Source organism: Falco cherrug, chromosome 10, assembly GCF_023634085.1.
Source record: "Falco cherrug isolate bFalChe1 chromosome 10, bFalChe1.pri, whole genome shotgun sequence".
Classification (NCBI taxonomy): Eukaryota; Metazoa; Chordata; class Aves; order Falconiformes; family Falconidae; genus Falco; species Falco cherrug.
Genome location: NC_073706.1, coordinates 16,259,838 through 16,283,126, shown reverse-complemented (window position 1 = coordinate 16,283,126; position 23,289 = coordinate 16,259,838). Strand labels below are relative to the sequence as shown.

The 23,289-nt window shown below is 51.5% G+C and overlaps 1 protein-coding gene and 1 long non-coding RNA gene across 6 annotated transcripts in view; one reads left to right on the top strand and one right to left on the bottom strand.

The window, feature by feature from the left end:
• Nucleotides 1-23,289, top strand: part of NOL4L (nucleolar protein 4 like) — a 61,213-nt gene that overhangs the window by 17,753 nt on the left and 20,171 nt on the right. For 2 of the 5 annotated variants that reach the window (XM_055722608.1, XM_055722610.1), the window contains exons 2-4: nucleotides 80-235; nucleotides 3,940-4,051; nucleotides 8,552-8,661. In XM_055722608.1, coding sequence (XP_055578583.1) covers nucleotides 80-235; nucleotides 3,940-4,051; nucleotides 8,552-8,661 — 378 coding nt within the window. Of the gene's footprint in view, nucleotides 1-79; nucleotides 236-3,939; nucleotides 4,052-8,551; nucleotides 8,662-19,276; nucleotides 19,413-19,589; nucleotides 19,882-21,042; nucleotides 22,095-23,289 lie in introns of those variants that run through there. The other 3 variants (XM_055722611.1, XM_055722612.1, XM_027813591.2) reach the window with 3 other exon arrangements.
• On the bottom strand, nucleotides 17,703-19,145 carry LOC129736970 (uncharacterized). The gene is made up of 2 exons (XR_008734210.1): nucleotides 18,957-19,145; nucleotides 17,703-18,591 (listed from the first exon to the last, which is right to left on the bottom strand). It is a non-coding gene; the product is annotated as an uncharacterized LOC129736970 (long non-coding RNA).

Genomic DNA, 23,289 nt, shown 5'->3' with positions numbered 1-23,289 from the left:
ACCGCATTAGCCCCGGGCCGATCTTGTCACCCTTGTCACCCATTGCTGACACTAACTCAACTTGCCTGCACTGTTGTAGGGGGCAGATGGACTGTCGGAGCCCGAGGGCATCTCTCTGAAACGTGTGGCTGTGGTGGAAGATTTCTTTGACATCATATACTCGATGCATGTGGAGAGCTCATCGGAGCCGGGCAAAGCACCCAAACATGCCGGGCAGAAGAAAACCTACCGAGCGGTGAGACTCCCCCTCTGCATGCCCGGAGCAGCGAGGGGATGGGAGCGAAGGGGCAGAGGGGCTGTGGGAACGAGCATCCCACGGGGATGGGGACGAGAGGGGAGGCAGAAGCAGAGCTGCTGGTGGGAGGCAGAGGCGAAGGGGAGTCCTGTTTGCCTGTGCGGGGAGGCGTGAGAAAGGAGTCGTTTAAAGGCAGAGCAGCTGTGCTTGGGAGATGGGAAAGCGGGCTGCAGTGGCAGCACAGCGGTACGGCTGCTTGGAAAGACCAAGTGAATCATACAAAGACAACTGTACGTATCTGAGGGGGAAAAAAAAAGAACAAGGGAAATGCTTAGTATTACTGATGTGCGAGGGGATGTTTGCCCAGTCCCCTGCACACTCTGCTCTGTGCCATCTGCCTCCCTGTCTCCCTTGGCCAGAGAGAAATGACTCGTGTGGGCCTTGTAGGGCAGGAGCAGCCAGAAAGGGGGATGGGGCACGGCTGAAGCCCACCCCTCTTCCCCAGCTGGGTAGATGCTCTCACCAGCCCATCCTGGGTTCCCTCCCTTACAAAATGGAGGCAGGCACTGAGCTAAGTCTCGTCAGGTGCTCCATGGATGCTGAGAACCAGCTCTATCCATCCTGAAACCACTCTAGTTAGGTCAGGAATAATTTAGCTTGAAGTGTGCTTCTCCAGGGAGCTTGCTGTTTCTCCTGACTCTGCACAGCCCTTCAATGCAAACATTTGGGCTCTGCTTTTACAAGAAGAGCTGAATTTACTGTCCAAAACCAGTCTGCTCCCTTGAATCCCACAGCCCTAAGGACCAGGTCGCTTAGAGACAGAAGTGGCTGGCTGGCAGCTCGTGTCTCTGGTGTATACATCATCTTGGAGAGGTCTGTGCGGGCTGCCCTGGTCTCTGCGATGATGCCTGAGATTATGCAGGGCTTGGTGCGCTGCCCGAGCCGGCTCAGGGGTGGAGCCTGCCCTGCCTGTCCTGCCTGTGTGTGTCCCTGGGTCCATCCCCGGCTGTTCACGCTGGCAGCCCAGCACCCTGCAGCCCCCCGCACGTGGTGGGGACCTCCAGGGAGCCAGGCTCTGAACACAGAGCTCATGGCATTGCTCCGCAACTCCTGCCCCTGTGGCAGAGACCGGGGCCGGGGGCCAGGGCACAGGCTGACCCTCCCCAGCTGGGGGCAGGTGACCTCTTTATGGTGCGAGGGGGGGCAGCCCCACCAGCATGACCACAATTGAAAAACTCCGCTCATTTCCCCCGCAGACCACTCCGACCCTCCCCTAATTCCTTCAATTCAGCTCTCTGGAGGGCTAATCTGTGCCCTGCACAGCCTCAGGGGAGCAGGCTGGATCCGTCTGTTTTCCCAGGCCTGCTCACAGCAGTCAGAGCTTCACGCTCCACCCCTCCGTCTCCCTCTTGAGCTGAGATCATCACATTAGCGGCCTGTATCCCCTCCTGACCTGGCAGGAGGCTGCTGGCAGGGCTGGCTGGCCTCCCTCCTGCCCTGTCTCCCCAGAGCGCCTTTGCAGCCGGGTCTGGGAGGTGAAATGCTGCATAGCACGCCCCACGCCGTGCCTCGGGTGCACAAAGGGAGGCTGCTGGGCAGTCAGCTCGGGAGGCTTCAGTGTCCCCTGCCGTTTCCCTCCCTCTCCCTTTCCCCACCGTTTCTGATTAGAGGCACTGGAGAGTTTGCCCTTGTCCGTGACCTCTGGAGGGAGGCAATCAGAAAGGGAATTTGGATGGGAGATAACTCATCAAGGAAGCTGTCTGCTCTGCAGAGCATCAAATCAGCTGAGAAATAACAACTGTATCACTAAAATTAGCTGAACATTTGCGGCAGAGATTATGGGCTTGCTGGAGCAAAAAGAGGCAGGGAAACTGGGCTCAGCCCCGCGGGCAGTTTGCAGGGACAGTTCTCTGCCTGCGCCACAATACCACATTTGCCACCAGCAATTTTCAGGCCCCTGATTTCAGTGTTTCTGCTGGAGTCCCTAGCGCTTCTGCATTGATAAATACTGCACAGGGGCAAAGGCTGAGCTGGGGCATCCGCTCAGTCACAACCGAGCTCGATGGGGCTGCAGCTAAATAGACAGAATGCCATGAGGACCAGGCACTGCATCCTCCATTTGAACGGCTGGGACAAGGTCCCTGGCTGAACTTTCCACCCATCTGGCACTAGCGTGCGTGTAAAACCTCGGGCTCTGCTGCCGCTCAGTGGAGATGAATGTCTCTCTCCCACCGCAGCGCTGGGTCACGGGGCTGCTTTAGCCGCGATCAGGCAAACCCTCTGCCCTCTGCCCCATTGCACTTCTTAGAATCGTAGAATCTTCTGTAACATTATTTTATTCCAAGCTTCAGCATCACCCTTTCCTGTAGGGTAGAAAAACGCTTGGAATTTAGGTATTTTTAATCTTTGTTAACAAAATAGGGCAGGAGGATGATGCCCACCGGCCAGAGGAGAGGGATCAGGACGTCCTGGGCTGCTCTCCTGGCTCGTCACCAGCCATCACTCGCGAGGTGTCTGGTTGCAGCCCTGCTTCCCTTCCGAGCCCCACTTCTGCCGGGCTCACAGCCCTGAGGACTGGCACAAACAATTGAATTTCTGTCTGCTTTATGACCCCACTTGTAAGTGCTGTGACCCCTCCTGGGGTCACGGCCCCTGGTTTGGGAACCTCCGTGCTAGGACAAGTCACTTAGACCAAACAGGATGGGTGATTAACCGTAGGAACCAACCCCAAAGTAAGAGGTGGGCTCTCCACCTCTTACTGCCTTCCAATTAAGACCAGATGTCTTCCTGGAGGATGTTTTAGGGAAACCTCAGGCTACTGGGCTGCAAGAGAACCTGGATGATGTTCCCCGACTTGTGCTATGCAGAAGGTCACACTCCATGATTTGATGGTCTCTTACGGCCTTAAAGAAATCTACATTAAAATTGCTTAATTCCTTCTAATAACCTAGTCCTGATTACTAGAAATGCTGTAAAATTGCTGCTGGCAGGTATTAATTGGAATAAGACTTTGGATAGCCAGGCACCTTCTGTGGGTGCTTAGGTCTGGATATAGTGTTTAACTTCAAGCATCCAAGTTTTAAATATTTATCCTTAGCTTTTCCTCTTCTGTAAAATATAAATATCACACAAAGGTTCAGGAGACTTAATTCATTACTGTTTATAAAAATGTTTTCAATTCCCTAGATAAAATATGTCACAGAAGTGCAAAGTATTATTAACAGTAATTGATTGTCATTGTGGGAAAAAGTGACCTGCCCTTACGAAAGATTAATGGATTCTTCAGGTTACTGGTGTGATGGTAATTAACAATGCAAACAGCTGATGAGACCTTACCTTCTCATTTGATTCTTCCACATTCGTAGCTTCCCTCTTCCCAGACTCTGGGTGGGAATGGAGAAGAGTTTCTGGGGAGGTATGGCTACGCAGGGCGAGGGTCTGTTCATTTGCATCCCAGTGCTGCTCTGACACACCAGTTGTGCTCCCAAAATGTTTCTCCATCAACAGCTGCTCCAGGGGGAGGGGTTCAGGGATCCCAGGACCAACCCGAAGGGAACGATGTGTTGCTGTGAGTCATTGATGCTCTCGTCTAGGCTGAGAGGGTGAGGTGGGAGGCTGCCCGTGGTCTCCCCTGCCCTCCACCTGGCTCTCCATTAGGCATTCCCCCTCACCCAGGACATACAGCTGTCTCGTTGTTTTCCCAGATTGCAGAGACCTATGCTTTTCTCCCGAGAGAAGCTGTGACCAGGTTCCTGATGAGTTGCACCGAGTGCCAGAAGAGGATGCATTTCAACTCCAACGGACTGGAGCCCAAAGGTAAAGACATGAGTTCTGCCAGCAGAGCTGACACAGCATTTCATACCAGCGTGGTAGCACTGGTAGCTGTCAGGATACTGCCCCATCGATGAGATGCTTCTTAACCTAACGATTTTCCTAATGTGTGTTATTTTTCATGCACTTTTATAGCCAAGCTGAAAGAATTGCTTAAATCTGGTTTCTCTGCCACTGTTTTCAGCTTAAAGAGTAGAAGCAGTCTAGCTTTCTTTCCAAGCTTCCCCAGTGCAACCATACAAAGCATGGGTCAAAAATACTACAGATATGTCTGCAACCAACCCATAATTGTGTGTGGGTGGAAGCTTCAGTTTCTGAAAAAAAGTGACCTAAAGTTTTTCCTTTAAACTATTAATTTTGTAATGAAAGACACTGGATATATCTGAATAACTCAAGTTTCTGATAAAGGAGTAATTTGCAATAATTAATGGATATGCTTATCGTGATCCTATGTTTGATAGCAGAAAGTGTTTTGGTAATCAAAGTTATATTATGCCTATGTATACAACCAATTAGCGTGGCCATTGTGGTGATTGGCTCATTACGGTTCTTTTGTAAACGGAATCAACCAGCAGCTCCTAGGCCTAAAAGATATGAGCAGTGCATAGGGTGGGACCACGTTTCCTTCCAGAGTGAATGGTTAAGGCTGATGTTTGTGTGTTGTTTTCTGAATTACAAACTTGTTTTCATGATCAAATGCAAAGCATCAAACTGACTCTGAGAGGCTTCACCCAACAGAATTGCTTCTTTAAAAAAATTGCTACTTTAAAAAAAGTAAGCTGCAGAGAGTTAGACTATTTCAGAACTATTAAAGCAAACAGGCTCATTTGGCAGCTCTTATCAAGCAGAGGAGCAGAATTAAATGAACAAAGGACCCAACAATAGAAAATTTCTAGTATTAAATATCGATTTCCAACTGTTTACTGCTAGGAGCAGAGCTAAGGACCACCCAGAGGTTCCGTTTAAGTGGATTATGTGTGCCAGCTATCCAAAGCTAGTGACTGAAATGCTTTGTACCTGTTATATTTTTTTAGAAACTCTCCCAAATAATCCTATGTGACATTTATTAGCCTAAGCTCTATTACTGCAGCACTTCCCACTCTGCCGGCTAAGGGCCCGATCCCACTTTCCAATTAGGTCAAGGGAAGTTTTGGCCTTTGGCCTCACTGGAGGCAAACCTGACCTTTACACTGATTGTGCTGCATCCATCATGGGTGACATTCCAAGTACTGCAGCTGCAGCAGTTAGCTCAGTGGATGGGAAGGACAATGGGATGAGTCAGGCCAACAAGGTTGTTGCCTGTTGGCTTGACCCAAACCAGGACACTTTACTACATACTTGGCTCTAGCCGAGCAGTCAGCCCCGGAGCTCAGGATCCCTTCTCAGAAGGCAACTGATGAAAATGCTCATTGTTCCTTCAGGGGCTCTCTCCTGCCCACCCACCATCCCCACTTCTCCCGTGCCTCTCCCAGTGGCACAGCACCAATCTGGGCTCAGAAGGAGCTCAGAGAACACCAGGTACTGAGTATCCTTCCCAAAGCAGTCCCAGCTGTGGAAACCATCATCAGGGCTGAGATCTGGCTGTCCTGAGCAAATTCATAAATGAATATAAATTATCAGTTATTTACATAAAGCTTTCCCCCTTAGCAGTTCTTTTAAAAATAAACAGGAGAACAGGATCCCACACATAAAAGGTCCTGCTTCTCACCCACCAGGAATGGAAGAAGTGCCTTTCTGCTCTGAGTAGTGCCTAAATAGTGGCTAAGTACCTGTGAAAATGCTCAGAGTAGATTAGATAAGGTAACCCTTACTGGGGAAGAGTGCCTGATTTCACTGCTGCATATTCAGATATTTATTGGGACCAAATTGCCTTGGGGTCATAGAAGAATTACCTAGGTGTGTGCATGTACATACACACGTACAAGCATATGTAGATACAGTTTAATGCAGTAAGATGAAAAAATTTGAGTCATTCCCATCCTTTCCTGCTTCTCTTGTCCATTAAATGAGTCTCAACACATTTCATTTGCGATCACAAAAATCCCTAATTAAATATATTTGACATCAAACCCTGCAGGGCACCCACATAGTTCTTAAAATCAAATTGTCTTGCTCATGGGAAACTTTTAACATCACTGGACTTCACTGTGATCTCTTTACACTGTCAAGCGTGGAATTAGGATTGAAACCATTTTACTTTAAACCATTCTGCCTATTCCGTCTGTGTGTCCAACTACTGGGGCATGTGATATAGATAATTTTTTTGCAAAATGAGCTAAAGGATTCCAGGAGCCCCCTCTGGTGACGTAGGCTATGAGAATTGTTCCCATGGAGTGCCCCAGGCTTTTTAAAACAAAGAGTTTTTTTCTTTTAAAACAAAAAAGGTTTCAGTTTCTTGGGCTCAAGCTCTTATCTGTTGCAGTTGCACAAGTTCACAGTAAATTTGTGGCTGCTAATGGGATTATTCCAGATTTACATCAGGATGGTTTTAGGCAGAATCTAAGCACCAAAGATCATCTACCTCCCTCCCCATCTGAGGATGCTGAGCTGCTTCTGTTGAGCCTCTTTCATTTCTGCATCACTGAACTATTAAGTGGGGGATGCCAGGAAAGCAACATATCATCCTCAGGTCTGAAAGACTCACCTCATCCACTCCTGTGCTTCAAGGAAGGAGCAGCTCTGTCTTTGTTACTCTTAGCAAATGCTCTCCTAAACTCTTCTTAATATCGATGACCTTAGCCAGCCTGGATAGGTGGCAGGTTTTTTTCTGGGAGCTGTTTTCCCTTTTGCTGCAGAACCAGACTGCAAGAAGCACCCCTTGCTCTGTGATTTTTAACATCTTTTCACCACAAAGGAACATCCTTGCACATTAGAATAATGGGTTATTTTGGGTGCTTAGTATATAGAGACATAGAAATGCTCTTAATTAATCTGTAGGTTGAAGCATGACAGAGATCACTAACACCGTGACAAAAGAAGGGAGAAATTAGTTTACAAGGCTCCTAAAAACATTTGCACCTTCATATTTGAGTGAGCCAATGGCCTGGGTAGCTCTTGGCCACCCTTTCCTGCATCCACAGGCAGGAGGGCTTCAGCTGCCCAGGGATGAGTAAGATGGACCTGGGAAAAAAGCATTGTATTTCCATGGACTCAGTTAGCATCTTGATACAGAAGTTTTGCAAAAAACTGTGAGCTTTAAGTCATTTACAGACCCTTTTTGGGTCAGGTCATTTCTTAATCAGGCATGATCTGCTATTTCCGGAGGTGTGAAGTATCTGCTGAGTTTCACTGGGATTTTTTGATATTCAGCATTTCTGAAAAGCAGGCCCATTACGTTTGGGTTGATGGGTTTTCTAAGGTGCTGTAAAACATTTTGTGAAGGCTCTTTTTCAAGGGGCTGTCAGAGGTGCCTGTGAAACCAGTGACCCCAGAAAATGCAAGCCAGCCAGGGAGATTCAGAGGCAGGAATGAAAACCTCCCACTATTGGTTCACCTTCAGCTCCTGGAAATCTTTCTTCCCCATCCGTTGTTGCTTAAGCTTCCTTTCCAGTGGGCACCACACATCCCTTCAGAATGGGCTGGGAGACTGGATTAATTCACCACACTTGCATCTGCCTGTACTGAAGGCAAAGAAATCTTCCTTTTAGCCAGCAGCCATGCCAGTGGGAAACGCCAGCTTCCCTGTTGAACGAGCCCATTGCACGAGCTTGTAAATTCAGTGTTAGAATAGACAGTTCTAGCAGTCTTCTTGTCCGAGAGCTCACAAGCTCCACAGTAGTGATGGCAGAGCTGACAAATCTTTGAGAATTCAGAAAAAGCATGAGCATTTGCTTTATGGGGTCTTTTCTAGACTGGCTAGACAAAATGGTCTGCAGGAGCGGTCTGAATCTAGAGTGATCTCTAGAGCTCGTTATGACGCAGCCAGAGGAACCAACAGGAACAATTTAAGTTAAAGACCTTTAAAATTAAGTTTCTGTTTTAATGAGGGTGTTAAAAATAATCTTCATCACCAGATAGAGATACTTAATAAGTTGCCTTAATGTTAACTCCTACCTGAGGGAATCCCAGCAAAATTGGCAAGACTTTGCAATACTAAAGCAAGCTGTAAATATGTTCTTGTTCATCAACCTCTGCATAAATCCCATTTGCATGGAAGTGCTTCTGAGGCATCAGCAAGACTCGGTTTCATCCTCTGTGCCATTCTAGTTTGGTAGACTGAAAAATTACATGTTATGTGTAGTCTTTTCTGCAGGTGACAGCAATGCTTTTTTTTTTTTTTTTTTTTTTCCCCAAAACAACATCTGTTCTGTAATTATGTTCTTGGTGGGGTCGTGTTCTTATAGGAACCTTAGCTCAGCGGGCACCAGCTCTCACTAGGGATTTGAAGTGCTTCCAAATACATATGTTTAACGATTATGAGAACACATCATAGGTTTGTGCTTCCACATCCCTGTATCTAAATAAAGTTTTTCCTCTGATCTTCAGAGAGCGAACCACCTTCCTCTTTGGTTTCTGGGATCATTGACTACAACATGCCCCTCACCTCTACTTATCTGAAGCAAATGAAGCTGCGGGTAATGAATTCACAGGAACAGGTGAGTGGCGCTCCGGGCACAGGGCAGTGTGAGGTGCATAGCAGGTTTCTGCCCGTGCTGAAGGGGTGAAGGGAGTAACGGGTGCTTGGCACATCGATTTTTGGAGGATGCTTTTGGAAATGGCCAGTTTGTCCCAGGCAGGCGGGGCTCTGACTGAGTACCGTGAGGGTTGGTGCATGGGAGCTGGGAGAGCAGTGCGCCTCTGGTCTTCTGGCTCAGAGAAAGCAAACATGCCTACTTCAGAGTTGTGTCAGTGGAGAGGAGCAGAGATGGAGTTGATGCAGTTAATGCTTATAACAGTCTGCTCCTTCTTTAGATGTACAATTCTTCCAAAAAATAGTCTTAAGAACAAATATGGCAAATAGGAATTTGTTTCTTTAACTCCTCCTAATTGCCTTGGAGCTTTAGCTGGTGGGGTCTGAAACCCAGACCTGTCTTCGGTTGCTCTGGTGCTCTGTTAAACTGACTGGCAACTTGAAGAAGTTCAAATGCAGCCACTCCACCGTCACATCAAAGTAGGAGAAGGCTCAGTTGTTTGGTGACAGTGCTACGCCACTGGATTTTGATTCAGGAATGGATGGGGCAGACTGCCACAGGATTATACCCAGGCTGTGCAATTTTCTGAAGTTCTGCAGCTGCAGAATTAGCTATGGGAACCTCTGTGCACCATGGAAACAGTCTATAAAAAGAAAGGTATGTTTTACTTGCTCCCCACAATCTGCACTGGAAGCCAGTGCTGGATTTTCTTTCCGGCACACTGAAACCTGAATCTGATCTTGTACATTACTGCCAGCTGCAAGAAGTGAAAGAGTTTGCATCATGCAGTGGTGGAAAACATTGCTGAGAGCTTGAACTGTGAAGTCGTGCCCAATGGGTATTTTCATCTAGTGGCACCACAAGGGGACATTGGTTAGAGCATCCATTGCCGGGGTGTAAAATGCCAGATGTGGGTTTGCTGTCAGGAGCTGGAGAGGTACCGAGCTCCTCTGTCACTTCAGCAGTGAAACCTTCTTGCTGGAGGACAAAATGGCACCTGACAGGAAGCACTTCTGTTTGTTGCAGCTTTTTTCCTTTGCGAATGTTGGACACTTGAGTGGGTTTAAGGTTTTGTTTGCAGTAGGTTATCTTGCAGCTTTTGAAATGTGAAAGGCTGCAATATGCGAGGTCCTGCGCTCGAGCTGGGTCGGGCAGTAGAACTATGGACAGCTCCGGGTGGCTAGGCTGGGCTAAACTGGGCTGAGCTGGGCAGGGCTGGGCTGGGCTGAGGTGGGCTGGGCTGGGGACGTGGAGTGGATGGATGCGTCACTTTGTGTCTTCTGATGGCTGCCGCAGGACCACTTTCGGATAAATAGGATTGAAAGCTGGCATATTCCAACCACCTTTGGCTTCTGCAAAGTGTTTGCTGGGTCTCGGTGCAGCTCCTAGCAGAGAGATATTGGGGTTGCAGACCCTGCTGTTGTCTGTACTGTTGGCTACCAACCTGTTCTTCACCAAGGTGAAGGGCTCAGTGGGCCATGAAGGCTGACTGTGCTTTTCAGCATTCTAGGCAGTTCTTTTAAGTTTGGTGTATACGAAAGGACCGTCTGAGAGGTTTGTTTAGTTACCGTTCATGCATTTTCTACCAATTCTTCTTGGCTCCAAAGCTCTGTGCAAGAGAAGTGCATTATGAAGCTTCATTAAACTACTGTACCCGGTTTATACAGGTAGAAAACATGCAGTTTGATCTTATTTCCATAATAAAAAAACACCCCAGAAGCTGGCAGGCTTTAGTACTGAATCTTGAGTTTTGAAGCATGCCTAGGTATGCTTGTTTTGACAACTTTGGTTGGTAATTTAGTGATTTGAGTTTATACCCTGAATTTTGGTGCAGCAGTTTGCACTGGAGCTATCACTAGATAGATGTAACATGAATAATCTTGAAGCTCACTAGGATTGGAATAGAAGCATATGTCATACAGGAACAAAAAAGGGACCAGCAGAGGCAACCAGCAGTTGTTGGTTTAGATCATAAATCAAACGGCTTGATGTTATTCTCTGCCTCTAAAGTTTTTCTTTTCCTGAGCTCTCATCAGTATGTTGCAGTGCAGCTTTCTAAGCTTTTCAAGCTGCAGCAGCCAAGGGAAAAACCTATTTGGAAGAAGTAAAATTTGCTGTTCAGTGTGTTGCTGAAACTGGTTTCTGAGAGCAAAATAACAAAAGATCAGTCTTATTGCTCAGACTTCTGACAGATTAAAGCTTTCCATCAGATCTGGAGGTAATGACAGTCTGGAGAGGATACAGGTGGTTGGACATGCTGGAGAAAATCCAGTGGGCTTGGGTGCCATCCGTGCTGAGATACGGGACGCTCCCCAGCTTCCCCTGGGGAAACAAGTGCCACGCTCCTAGGGCAGCTGTGGCTGTACTCGGAGCTGCTCACGCTGAAGTCTATGTGAAGAAAATGTGTGTAATACTATCAATACCAGGCTTCAGTTCCCTCTGCAAAGCATTCCCCTGCTGGTTTTTTCCTTCTTCATACTTTGCACTGGAAACATGACAGTACCATCCTTTTTGCCTGGAGGATCCTGGCAGTCTTTGTGGAACACAGGCTGTGAAACGTGGGCTGCTGCTCTCCCTCTCCCCAGGGAGGGAGCTTTAGGGTTAGGGAGTGCTTGCAGCTGTTGGGGTTCCAGGTGTTTACAAACTGCAAAGTCCTCTAAAGAGGATAGAAATAATTCTGACTTTGCTACAGATGCAAGGCAGGAAGAAAATACAACCTGCTTTTAAAGTTTGCACTACATAAACATGCCCTGCATGGGTTTTGTATATCAATATTTACAAAATTATATTCGTTGCTCTCTAGCACAGCTTTTCTGCCATGCCACCTTACTGCCTTGCACTCACTAACATTTGAGGCTGATAACAGAAATAAATTAAGCAACGCACTTGTGTTAGGCTAGGCTTTTGCCAAAAGCAATTATTTGTATGCAGCAGCACCAGGGAGGAACTTGCTTCACTTGGGGTAACAATGAATGAATTTATGCCAAAGTGGCCTTTTAACTTCATTATTCAGAGAAAAAAAAAGTGTACGTGTAACTGTAATTTATTAGTGCTGCTAAGCACATCAGTATTAAGGCAACAGTGTCTCCAGAAGGAAGCACAGCCAGAAGAACTTTAGAGAAAGCATTTTATCTCTGCTTAGGGACAAAAAGCAGTCAGAAGAGGAGCTCTTTACATAGTTGCTCACAAAATGAAGAGTTCCTGCAGAATATCCTTTGGTATATTTCTCAGAGTCAGTACATTTATTTTGGCATGATGGAAAACAACTGTGACCCATGTTGCTTAAATTGGGTTCACTAGAACATGCAGAAGCTTCTGGGGTGTGAGTCTTCCTTCATTCCCATTTTATATCAATTCTCACATGTGTGAGATAAATTGGGACCCTTACTCTTGCCACAGAGTGCTGAATTAGCCATGTTTCAGGGTATCTACTGAGGCATTAAAGCATCTCTGAACTTCTGACCTTCCCAATCTAGCAGCAAAAAGGAATGAAAAGAAGATATTTGATGTTTATCTATAATGATCCTTCCACCTTATTTTCAAACGCTAAATATTAGGATTTTTAAATGGTTGGTTCCTCGAGTTTATTGCAGTCATTTTCTGTCTTACTTAAACTCAGCTTTAGATTTATTTTTCATTCCACACTGTCGGGCATGATTTCCACTGGTGGCTGGTGGAATATAGAGATTCTAAGAGAACAAATCCTAGTACTGAAATGCCAGGCTCTCTCTGCTCTGGAGATGTTGCTGCTACCTTGGCAGATACAGTCCAGGGCCGAGTAACCAGATTTAAATGATACAGAAATGTTTTGAAAGGTTGCTTCAATGACTGCTGACAGAAGGTCATGCAATCAGTGAATAGCAGGAGCTGCTCTTGGATGAGAAATAACATGAGCATTTTTCTTGTTGCTATGGCTTTGCTACGCTGACTTGTAAGCGTTTGAGAGGGACAGAGCCTTGTCCTGCACTGCCACACACTCCATCCACCCAGTAATTTCCCAGTAAACCTGGAGTGTGTGATGGTGCACGGATGTGAAGCAGTTTACAAAACACAATTTCAGGCAATATTTTAACCCAAACACCACAGTAACCCTGGAAGGGGGGTATGCAGGCGTTCAGATCCCACGGATGTACAAGAAGTTGGCTTCATCTAGTGCTGGTGAGGATCAAGCATCCTCTGCAGGCTTTGGGAGCTCATGGAGCCTCATGACCAGAGGCTGCTTTGCAATGTTAAGTCCTCCTCCTTCCACTCTCCTTTCTCCCTGGTCCCCCTGTTACAGCGCTTGCTCACTTCAGTGTCCCAGAAGGCTCAGGTATTACCAGAACATCTTCCTCTGGCAGCTCGCTTGCTTCCTTCTGCTTCAGATCCATCTCCAGACTAATCCTGGGGGTGCAGAACTGGCACAGGGGAGGCAGCCAAGGCAGGGAGGGGAGCAAGCAGCTGCAGAAGAAGGCACACTAGGTTTTCATTTTCAGTCTGTAAGTTCACTGGTGAGAATTGCAAACGTCTCATTTCATGTAGTCCAGAGACCAGAAACAAATCTGGCAGAGCTGGCAGCTGCTGGGTGAGGTCTGGGACCCGGATTTAGCTGTTGGAGTGCTTAGCGAAGGGATCCCCAAGAAACGCTGTATGTGTTCATCAATGTGCAGAGAAGGCCGAAGCGTGCAGTCAGTATTTAGAAGGAAGTGGGATGATGCGTTTGCATCACATGAGAATGATAAGATACTTCCCAGTCCATTAAAGAGGGTGTTAAACATCTCCAGGAATAAATATCTCTAAATCAACTTGATAACTCCCATTCAAGAGGCTGTTCCTTGGCTTGTGAAGATCTTTGTTTCCTGCTGTTAATTTTTAACACACTTTGGGGCACTAGAGAAGTTCCCTAAATGCACCCTTACACACAGAAGAAAAGGCAATATTGGCCGTACACAGAGTGAGGCATCATGACCATAGCTGTTTGAAATAGATTTAATCAATACGATAAAGGCTTGCCGGTAGGTCTGCGCCAGCAAAGCCTGCTGGTGAGGTTGCTGGCAGAAGTGGGCTTTGCCTGGTAAACTTCAATCCTGCCCTAAATGACAGACTTTGTCCAGGCAAAGCCAAGGAGGCAGGTCCGGCTGTCATAACAGCGTTCTTTACTAGCAAAGATAGTTTAGCAAAACTTTCATCCTTGGCCTTAATGGCTCATGAGATGCAGGAGGTCAGATGATCAAACCATTTAGCCTGGCTTCAAACTCGTGTGAATGGATTGCTTTCAGTGAAGGTCAACTCATTTTTGTTATTGGAATTAACTCTGATGTTCCCAGCTAGTAAAAACTTAGGAGCTTTTCTTTCCTGTTACGTACATCTTTCAGTATTTTTCCCAGCATAGCTGCATTACAGGTGAGCTTTGTGTTTGTTCAATGCAGTGCTCAATGCAAGCAAACAATTTGAGACCCCAGCTTGGGCTGGCTGGGATAAATCCTGCCACTGCTGCTTTCATCTTCAAATGAGATGTGATGCCAAGGCCCTGACTCTGCAGTTTTGGGGGAAAATCACATTCTTTTCTGTAAGAAAGGAGGTGGCATTGCCCAGTTCCAGCGATTCTAGGCGCAATTCATCCTCCTGAGCTGCTCGGCTGTATTTAGTTGCTGCGTGTGACTGGTCTGGTTTGTTTTACTCACTGGTAGCTGTGCACCAGTGGAGAGAAGCTGATCTCTTTCCCACTCTCTGTTTGCTTCCCTGTGTTGTTGTGCAGCTTAACTAAGGTCCTGGGGAAGTGGCTGGGGGTTGTTTAGAAGTTTATCTCACCCTCGGGGGAGCTATGATTGTTGTGCTAGCAGCAGGCTGGGTCGCATCACACAGGAGCAGGACATGGCAGGCAGGTGCGAACCAGGCAGTAGCAGCCTGTGCTCGCAGTGCCTGGGAGGAAGGACGGGTCAGTGGCGCTTGGCTGGGATGTGTGGAGTCCCCTGAGCTGGTGACAGTGACTCCATGGAGCTCAGCCCTGCACAGACGCAGCCATTGGGTCCCGCACAGGCTGGGCCACGCAAAGCCCACGTGGGTTCCCCGCTTGCTTCACAACAAGGCTTTTCTGCACTGGGGTTGATCCATTGTGGGTAATTAGGGCTGATTGCCTTCCACTGTGCACAGTTACCCCCCAGTGCACTTTATCCAGCAGTGTGGTCCAAGTAGCCTACTAAAGCCGAGCTGCTTGAGCCTGTTTCTGGGAACCCTGAATGAGTAGGGCCAAACCCCACACTGTCTGTCTTTAATTCATTCCTTCCAAGTACCTCCCCTATTTGACGAGGAGAGATGCTGCCCATTCCCTGTGCAGCAACCAGCATCAAAGGCGTCTGTTCCCAGTAGAACTGGAAACAAAGCTTTGGTTCAGGTCTCATAAAGTGGTGCTAGGAAACATTTCCAAGGGAAAAAGCAAAGACCTGAATCTCAGGGTGACAAAAGCATTTGACATCCATGGAACAGTCTCATGGGTCCAGTTCCATTTGCCCTGTACCTGTGGAAGGCTTTGCACAGTGAGGTTTTCTGCATCGTCTCCCAAGCTCAGGTGCTGACGTGCTATATGTTGACTTTGATCAAGTCACACAAATGGCTGTTTCTTAATTGCCTTCTCCCTTTAAAAAGGGGATAATACCTTAGAGAGACTTCTGAGGTCTCGCTCACTAATAAAGCTCTTCAAGAGCTTGGATGGCATCTACTTTGAGAGCGCGAACTATTATTAATGATTTCCGTTATTATAGAAGATGAAGCTGTGTGGTTCAGCTTTTTAACCTTGAATCGCGTACGTGCTTTTGTTTCCGCTGCTGTTAAACCTGCGCAGGCAGGCTTGCACCTTGCCTGGTTGCACAGGCTCCTAAGACCCACATCGTGAGCTGTGTGCCTGCAAAAGGAGTGCATGTATCTCTGAGGCGTCCATGTTACATGCAAAGGTGGATTCTGAAACTCATGGTATGGCTTGAGAATGGCCAAAAATGGGTTTAGTGGTGGTTCTGTTTATGTTGGCTTGATTCTGATTTGGGTGGCCAAGAGATAAGCTGTGAGGGTCATCTTCAATGTATAACGCAACACAGACTTTCTTGGTGGTGCTGTGGGTTCAGGCTTTGGCAAGAAATGTTAGGGGATATTTGACTGCAATTCACCCGTCGCTTCAGGTACCCATTCCCTGTACTCCAGAGGAAGGCAAATTCCATCCACAGAAAAAACTCCTTTCCTGCTCCTTTACTTGGCAGTAACTGGTGTAGCCATAAAGTACGGAGCTGTATTTCCATTCCATCTCTTGGCCTTGGCTCCTGGGAAAAAAAACCAACCACCTTTTATTCATCCATATGCCAGATGCTAACAACTGCTACTTTTACCAAAGGAGCGACTAAGATGAAATGGGAATGAATACAGCCCTCAGCCCACAACAAATCTGGTCTATAATAACCTTTCCCAAATCTTTACGCTCTGTTTTTTTCCTGACTCTGCTCTGGATGGCAGATCAGTTACAATACAGTGTTGATAAGAGCTGCGCATCCCCCTCGTGCCATGCGACTGGGGCTCTCCTTCGGCAGCTCTTCTGCAGCGCTGTGCCTCTTGCCCGTCTTTCCTTCCTGGCTTTGCCTTTGCGAGATTATTTTTTTAATGCTTATTACCCCGTAGGGTTTGGTGGTCACAGAGGACCCGATGCAGGAGGGCCCATTTGTTATTTAACCTACTTTTCAGAGGCACAAGAACATCAAGTGACTCGCACAAGGTCGCCCATGAGTCAGTGACTCCTCTGGCATCGTGGCCAGATCCTGCTGTCCTGCAGTCCCCTGCTCTCACCACTAGATCACCGTGCTCACACTCATCACCACCACAACTATTCAATTAAGCTCCTACAGTGCCTTAAATGCCATTTATTCCTGGGTTTGACAGCAGTCCCGGTATTCTTGTGGAGCCTTGCCTTAGGAAATTACAACAGATGAGGTCAGGGCGCCGTCAGCGATGTCCTTGGAAGCGTCACTGCCTGGTACGTGGGCAGGCTGTGCGGTGCAGGGGCTGTTGCAGCCAGGGCACGGCTCTTCCTAGGACGTGTGGCTCTGGTGGCAGCCGACGGGACCCTGTCTGGGCCAGCACAGCCTGATGGGGAGCCCCTGGTTTTCTGCATGGGCAGATCTGTGTCTGCGTGAAGGGGTTTGCAGGGACCAGATTTAATGAACACGTTGTGAGGACAGAGGGAAGGAAGCAGCTTATAAATAATATATTTGATGTGTATATAATAACAGTAGTACTGGTTTATTGTGGTGTGCATTTTTTTTAACGTGGAATCTCGTAAGGCACTTACCCCTGTTCATGACAACTTGATAAATTATTATTACCAGTTCTATATCTAATTGCCAGTTATTTCCCCCTAGATAATTTAATCCAAAAAATACCCACTGGAAAGGAGCTTGGTGTGCTGTTTCCCAAAGCTTCCCTAGCTGTTTCTGGAGGCAGCCCCTCTTCCGCCGGTGAGCTCCACTTCTGCCAGCCTCGTGACCCTGAGTGCTGGCACAAACAATTGCATTTCTGTTGGGCTCATGACCCCACTTGTAACGGCAGTGACCCCCCCTTGGGGTCAGGACCCCTCTCCTGCCCGGGGAAAAGCTCCTGCCCAGCAGCTATTGCTGAACTGCTGTTCCTCCCTTGCTCCCTGTGTGGACACGGCTGCTCGGCACTAAGTTTGCCCATGCGAAATTTAGGTTAATCCATTTCCAAAGTGGATTAACCTAACCCCCACAAAGGCACTTAGTATAAAATAAGTGTCCACATGGTGAGGCAGCACAGAATAGTGACTGTGCTTCAAACCTTGCACCCTGGCTGGTTTGTGTCCTCTGCGAGCTCTCCAAACAGAGGGGCAGGCTGCTCCCAGGGGGACTTGCTCTCCTAAATGGCTTTAAGCTGGTCTAGTTCGAAGCCAAAGGGAGCGCAAGGAGGAAACAAAGCCCAGCAATGGGAAGGGGTTAAAAGCCCGCTCCGCTGAGGTCCACGCAAGTCTCCGGTTCACCTTAAATGGTCAGGATTTTATTTTAGCTTCAGGGAGGAGCAGCAGCCATTGAGCTGGAAGGGAGCAGAGAAGGCCCTGCAGCTGGGGGCTCACAGCCCGCTGCCCTCCCGGCCGGCTGCTTCCTGCGGGAGGCCCCCCAGCCACTCTCACCCTTCAGCTTCTGGCTCCATGGATCAGCCCCGAAGAGATGGAAATGCAATACTGTGCGATACCCATTTTCACCTCCCACCTCTGGCCTCCTTGGATCTTCCTGAGCCACCCCTCCTCCCTTGCTTTCCCTAGCAGTGAAGTCGTTAACTCGGGAGTAGATAACATCATAATTGGACATCCGCACTAACAAGCCATAAACACCAACGTGGCAGTGGCAGTTCCCATCCTCGGCTCTGGCACCAGCCTACCGCAGGCTCCGCCGCTGAATCTGTTACACTTGGTTTATTTCATAAAAATTTCCTTTGTAACCATTAAACAGCGAGAGACATGAGATGGGCTGGGGAGGGGTGTGCCAAGGTGCTGGCACCCATCGAGGCCATGCTATCCACAGCTGGGCGGGCGGGAGGTCACCGCCCTGCTGCCCTCAGGGCCTTGTCTGGGAGCGGGTACCAGTCCTGGGGGATACCAGGACACCCCACACTGCCCGTCTGGAGCCGGGGTGCAGCATCCCCATCCCTCCCGGGGACCCGGTGGCATGGTGCCCTGAACGGGGCTGTGCTGGGGGCACGGCTGAGCGTGGTGGGCAGCTTTGCTGTCACGGAGCTGGCTTGAAGAGGGGCTGGTTTAACAGCAGCTGAGATCCAGTGTTCAGGCAGAGGCTGCGGCGCTGAGTGCTGCTGCTGCTGGCAGAGCGGGGTCCTCTTCTGCTCCCACGGTGCGAGAGGGAGAATCGTCTGAAACAAAAGGATTCAGCAGAGGCGGCAGCGCGGGGCCTGGGCCCTGCTGCACCCCCGGAGCGCAGGGGAAGGGGGGCTGCGGGGCAACCCCCCCCCCCGCACCCCGGGGACCTGCTGCCGGGCTCCCGCAACTTGCACCCCGCGGCACGGCCAAACCCCGGCGCTGCGCGGCCCGGCGCTCCCGGGGCCGGGCTGCAAGGGGTGTCCCCGGGCCGGGCTGCGGCTCACCGTGCCGTGCCGAGCCGAGCCGAGCCGGGCGTGTTGCAGCCCCCCGTGCCGTGCCCGGATGGGTGACAGCCCCCCCGGGTCGTGCCGAGCGGAGGATGCCCGAGCGGGTTGCGTCCCCCCCGGCCGTGCCGTACCGATCCGTTCCGTGCCGTACCGAGCCGTGCCTCCGGCCGTGCATTCTCGCGGCTCTCCAGCAGGCGCCCGGCCCTGGACATTGTCTCTTCCTCCGGGAGGAAGGGCCCTCCCCGGCCCTCCACAATGTGCTCTTCCAGGCGCGGCTCCCCGCGCCCCCCGCCGCGCCCGGCCCGGTGCGCCCGCCCCCCGCGGCCCCGCTCCCCTTCCCCCGCCGCCTCCGCCTGCGGCCGGGCCCCGCTCGCCCCCCTCCGCCTCCCCGGCCCCCCCCCCCCCGGGAGCCGGGAGTGACGCGCTCCGCAGCGCCGGCCCCTCTCCCCGGGCAGCAGCTGGTTGTCAGCCTCTCCGGAGCGCCGCCAGCCCGGGCCCCCTCCCTCCGTCCCTCCGTCCCTCCGCCCCGCGCTCCCAGCCGCGCCGCCGGGCTGGCGCAGGCCGGCAGGCCCCGGGCCCCGCTCCAGGTAGGCACCGGCCCCCCGGGCCCCCGGCCCCCGGCGGCGGCCCCGGGCGGGGGATGTGGGGGGTGGTGGGATGCGCGGGGGCTCCACGCGGTGCTGCGGGGAGGAGGAGGAGGAGGAAGGGGGGGGCAGTGGCGGGCGGGGCGGGGCGGGGCGGGGGGGCGGCCGCGGGGCCCGGCCCCAACTCCGGGGGGAGCGGCCGTGCCGCCCCGCTGCCCCGGGAAGTTGCGGGGCGGCCGCGGGGCTGGCGGCGGCGGCGGGGGGCGGCTGGCGCGTCCTTCCCCGCGCCCGGCGCGGCTCCCCCTTCCCCGGAAGAGCACAAAAGCGCCGAAGAAAGTGGGAGGAGGCGGCGGCGGGAGCGCTCCGGCCCCATCAATTCCCGGGCACCGGCCCCGCGCCGCCATCGCCGCGCCGCCCGCCCCGGCCCCGGCCCCGGGCGGGGATTGTGCTGGAAATAGCCGCCTCCCTGGAGGTAAAGCCCTACTTACGTGTCAATCCCCGCCGCACGCTGAGCCCCGTGCGCAGCCCCGGGCAGGGCTCCATCGCGGCCGTATTTATTTACCTGCCGGCGGAGGGGCGCGGGGGGCGGGACGGGGACCCGGGGACGTTCGCCCGGTTGCCAGCGCCTGGCAGCTGCGGGGAGACACGCGTGGGAGCCACGTTCCCTCCGGGGGGAAACGGCGGGTCCCGCGGTCGCCGGGGGCGGGGGGACCCCCGGCTGCTCCGCTCAGCCCGCGGTGCTGCACCCTCCCCCAAAAGCCGGGCACTCCGGGCCGGCGCCCCCCGGCCCCCGCGTCCCAGTGCTGGTGGCGGGGCAGAGCGCCTCTTCGCACCGCGCGGCACCGTCCCCGCCTCGCCCGCAGCCGCCTGCCCGGCCGGGAGCAAGTTCAGGTGCTGGGGGGGCGGCGGGGGGGGTACGGCCGGGCGAGCCGGGGCCGGGGCCAGGGCCGGACCACCCCAGTGCCCCCTCCCCGGGCCGGCGGCCCCGCGTTCAGCACCTCCGAGCTGAACAGCAGGAGCGCGGGCAGCGCTGCGGGCAGGGGCTGCGGGGCCGCCTCCCGCACCCGCCCGGCACCGCTTCGGGAGCGCTCCGGGGAGCTTCCCAGAAGGAGAGCCCTTAGGGAAGGGGAGGAGGTGATGATCTTCCCTTTCTCTTCCATTTGCCGTTCGCCTTTGAAATGAACTCTTTTGCCCGTTTTGGGGGAACTAGCAAAATACACGTTTTTGCCACGTCCCGTAGAAATCAACAGAAATTGCAGTAAATAAGGATGTAAGTGACCTGACAAAGAGCGCTGGGGATGTTCTGTTTGGTGTGTGAATTGCACACACGAGTAGGCAGCACAGTCACAGCCTGCTGCCACCACAGCCAGTGTACACCCTTGTGCTTTAAGGCTTCTTGGGCTCTTTGAAGCAATGACCACCACAGTATTTGTGGCTGCAGTATCAATCTTTGACCTGGAGTGTTTTATCTTCCATTAGTAAGCCTTCCTCTGCGCTGAACTGGTTAAGTTAGGGTCAAATCTGGTTCAATACCTTCTTGGCATGCTCAGAGGGCTGGGTTTAAACAGTGGCTGAGACGGAGATGAGGCTGCCTTCCTGAGAGCTCGTCCCCAAGTGCCGCTGCTGCGGGTCACGGCGGGAGGTGCTCTGCCCTGGCCAGGTTTGGCAGGGCTGGGGGCTGCCTGTGCCGGGCAGGTTGCGGCTGGCACGGTGGTGGAGCGGCTCCGGGGGCTGGCAGTCAAGCGTTGCCTTTTGTTGACTCTAAAAACACGGCTGCTTCTGGTGGGAAACTGAGTGTGGCTGTGTGCTGGGGAGATTGCGCGGCACACAGCCTCGGTTCCTGCTCCGCGGAAGGAAATCCCATCGGGATAGTAGGCTGTGGCGTGAAAGGACGCGTTTTAAAATAAAAGGACTCAAAGAGAGAAAAATAAACCATCCTGAGACTTGGAGCCTGGAATATTAAGCGTGAGGCACAGCATGTAAATGACTGGAGAGAGACTTGCAAGGCAGTCCCCAAGAAACTGAGCCTGGCTGTAAAATAAGCAGGTTACTGATAGCCTTGCATATATTTACGAGGTACGGTTATAAGAGTAGCTTCCCCCGCTGCCCTGTTCCAGCCCGCGCTATGGGAGGTTGTTCTCCAGGAAGGAGAGTCACTGGTGGAGAAACCTTGTCTAGCAATTAAAGCCTTGCAGCCTGGAGGTCTTGACTGTGTTCCTAGATCTGCCAGTGACTTGCTGTGTTCTTGGAGCAGCCAGAGCGGCTGTCAGTACCCGGGGTTTCCAGCTCTATAATAGGAAGAATACTTTTTCTAACTCGGAGGGAAGTTGAGAGGCTCAGCGGACGCGTGCACACGCGGTGCTCGAAGATTGGTGAATGGAAAGTGGGACAGAAACGCGGAGCGTGAGTCCTGCACATGTGAGTGTCTGCCTTTGCCGGTTAGAAAGTACTGGCTGCGAGTGTCTGCAGAGCAGCTGTGAATGTTGGACTGTAGATAAGGAGAGGAGCAAGGATGTTGTTTTCCAAACCCTGCGCGGTGCTGGGAGCCATGCTCCGATGTTTGGGTGTGGCCTGTGAATGCACCAGCAGGATCCGACTTCCCCTTGCAGAAGAGGAGCTGCACGCACGTTGCCTGACCCTTGATCGCTCAATCCCTTGAACAAAGCGATGGGACTTTACTGCGGGGTGAGGAGATCTCTCCGGAGAGCTGGGAAAGGCAGGAAGGAGCAGGGTGGCAGCAGTGGTGCTGGGGTTCGGGGTTCAGCTCTGGGCTGGCTGGTTGGGGCAGCCACTGTCACTTCCATCTGTCCCATCAGTGGCATGGAACTGGGGAAAAGGCGGCCGGTCCTGAGACAGGCGCTGGTAATGGATTGCGCTCTGTTTTCTAATGAAAGTTTCATTTGAAGTTTGTTTACAGGAAAGAAGAAATTAGCAGAGAGAATTCTCCTGAGAACCCAGAGAGGAAAAAGAATGAGCTGCCTGACTTGCAAGCCAAAAGAGCGTGGAAGGGTAGATTAGATTTACCGTATTGCTCCGAGTCGTAGCTGTTGCTACTGTTGAGAAACGCTTCCTTGTTTGGCTGGATGGTGGAGCCAGCTTCAATGCTCAGCCTTCAGCCAGGTTATTGGCGTCTGGGGTAAACTCAGAGCTGCCCACCCAGCCAGAAAGTTTGATCCTGCTCTGGTGTCCTATGTTTTGATGCTGGGACATGTGCTGTGCTGCTCTCCCTCCACTCCAGCCACCTGAAATGGAGCTGCTCCTGGGCCGTGCCTGGGCAGCCGGTGCTCTGGGCATTGCTGCCAGGGCCTCCTGTCCTTGGGATTATTCCCGACGTGAGGGTGGCAGTGCCAGCAGTTGCCACTGGCACTAACATGCAGCAGTCAGGGAGGTCACAACGCTCAGCCTTTGGTCTCGGAGGGTTGTCCTGAGGAGGGAGCTTGCTGGTGACCTCTGGTGTCCCAGTGAGCAGCAAGGGATGCAGCTGAGGGGCAGTGGAGGATGCCAGAGCCACAGTGATGGGGATGACCAGAGCCGCGCTCAAGGTCAAGGCCTTTCTCTTGCTTTAGGGAAGAGGCACAAAGGTGTGAGGAGCTCCTGGGGCATCAGACGCTCTCTCAGCAATTGTCGCTGCCAGCTCTGGCTGTTCTCCGCTGCAGTTCACCTGCTGCCACCTGCATGGTTGGCTTTGCATTCCCTTGGGGTGGGCTGTGCTGTGGGAGCTGTGCGCTGCCGGGAAGTTGTCCTGTTGGTGTTTTGGCCAAGGGTGTTAGTGCTGGAAAGCAGAAAACTGGCTGGAAAGCAAGGGGTGACACTGGAGACGGAATAGGGCTGCCTGGCAGGGTCCCACAGCAGCAACCTCCTCTTTCTGCTGGTGGCTGGA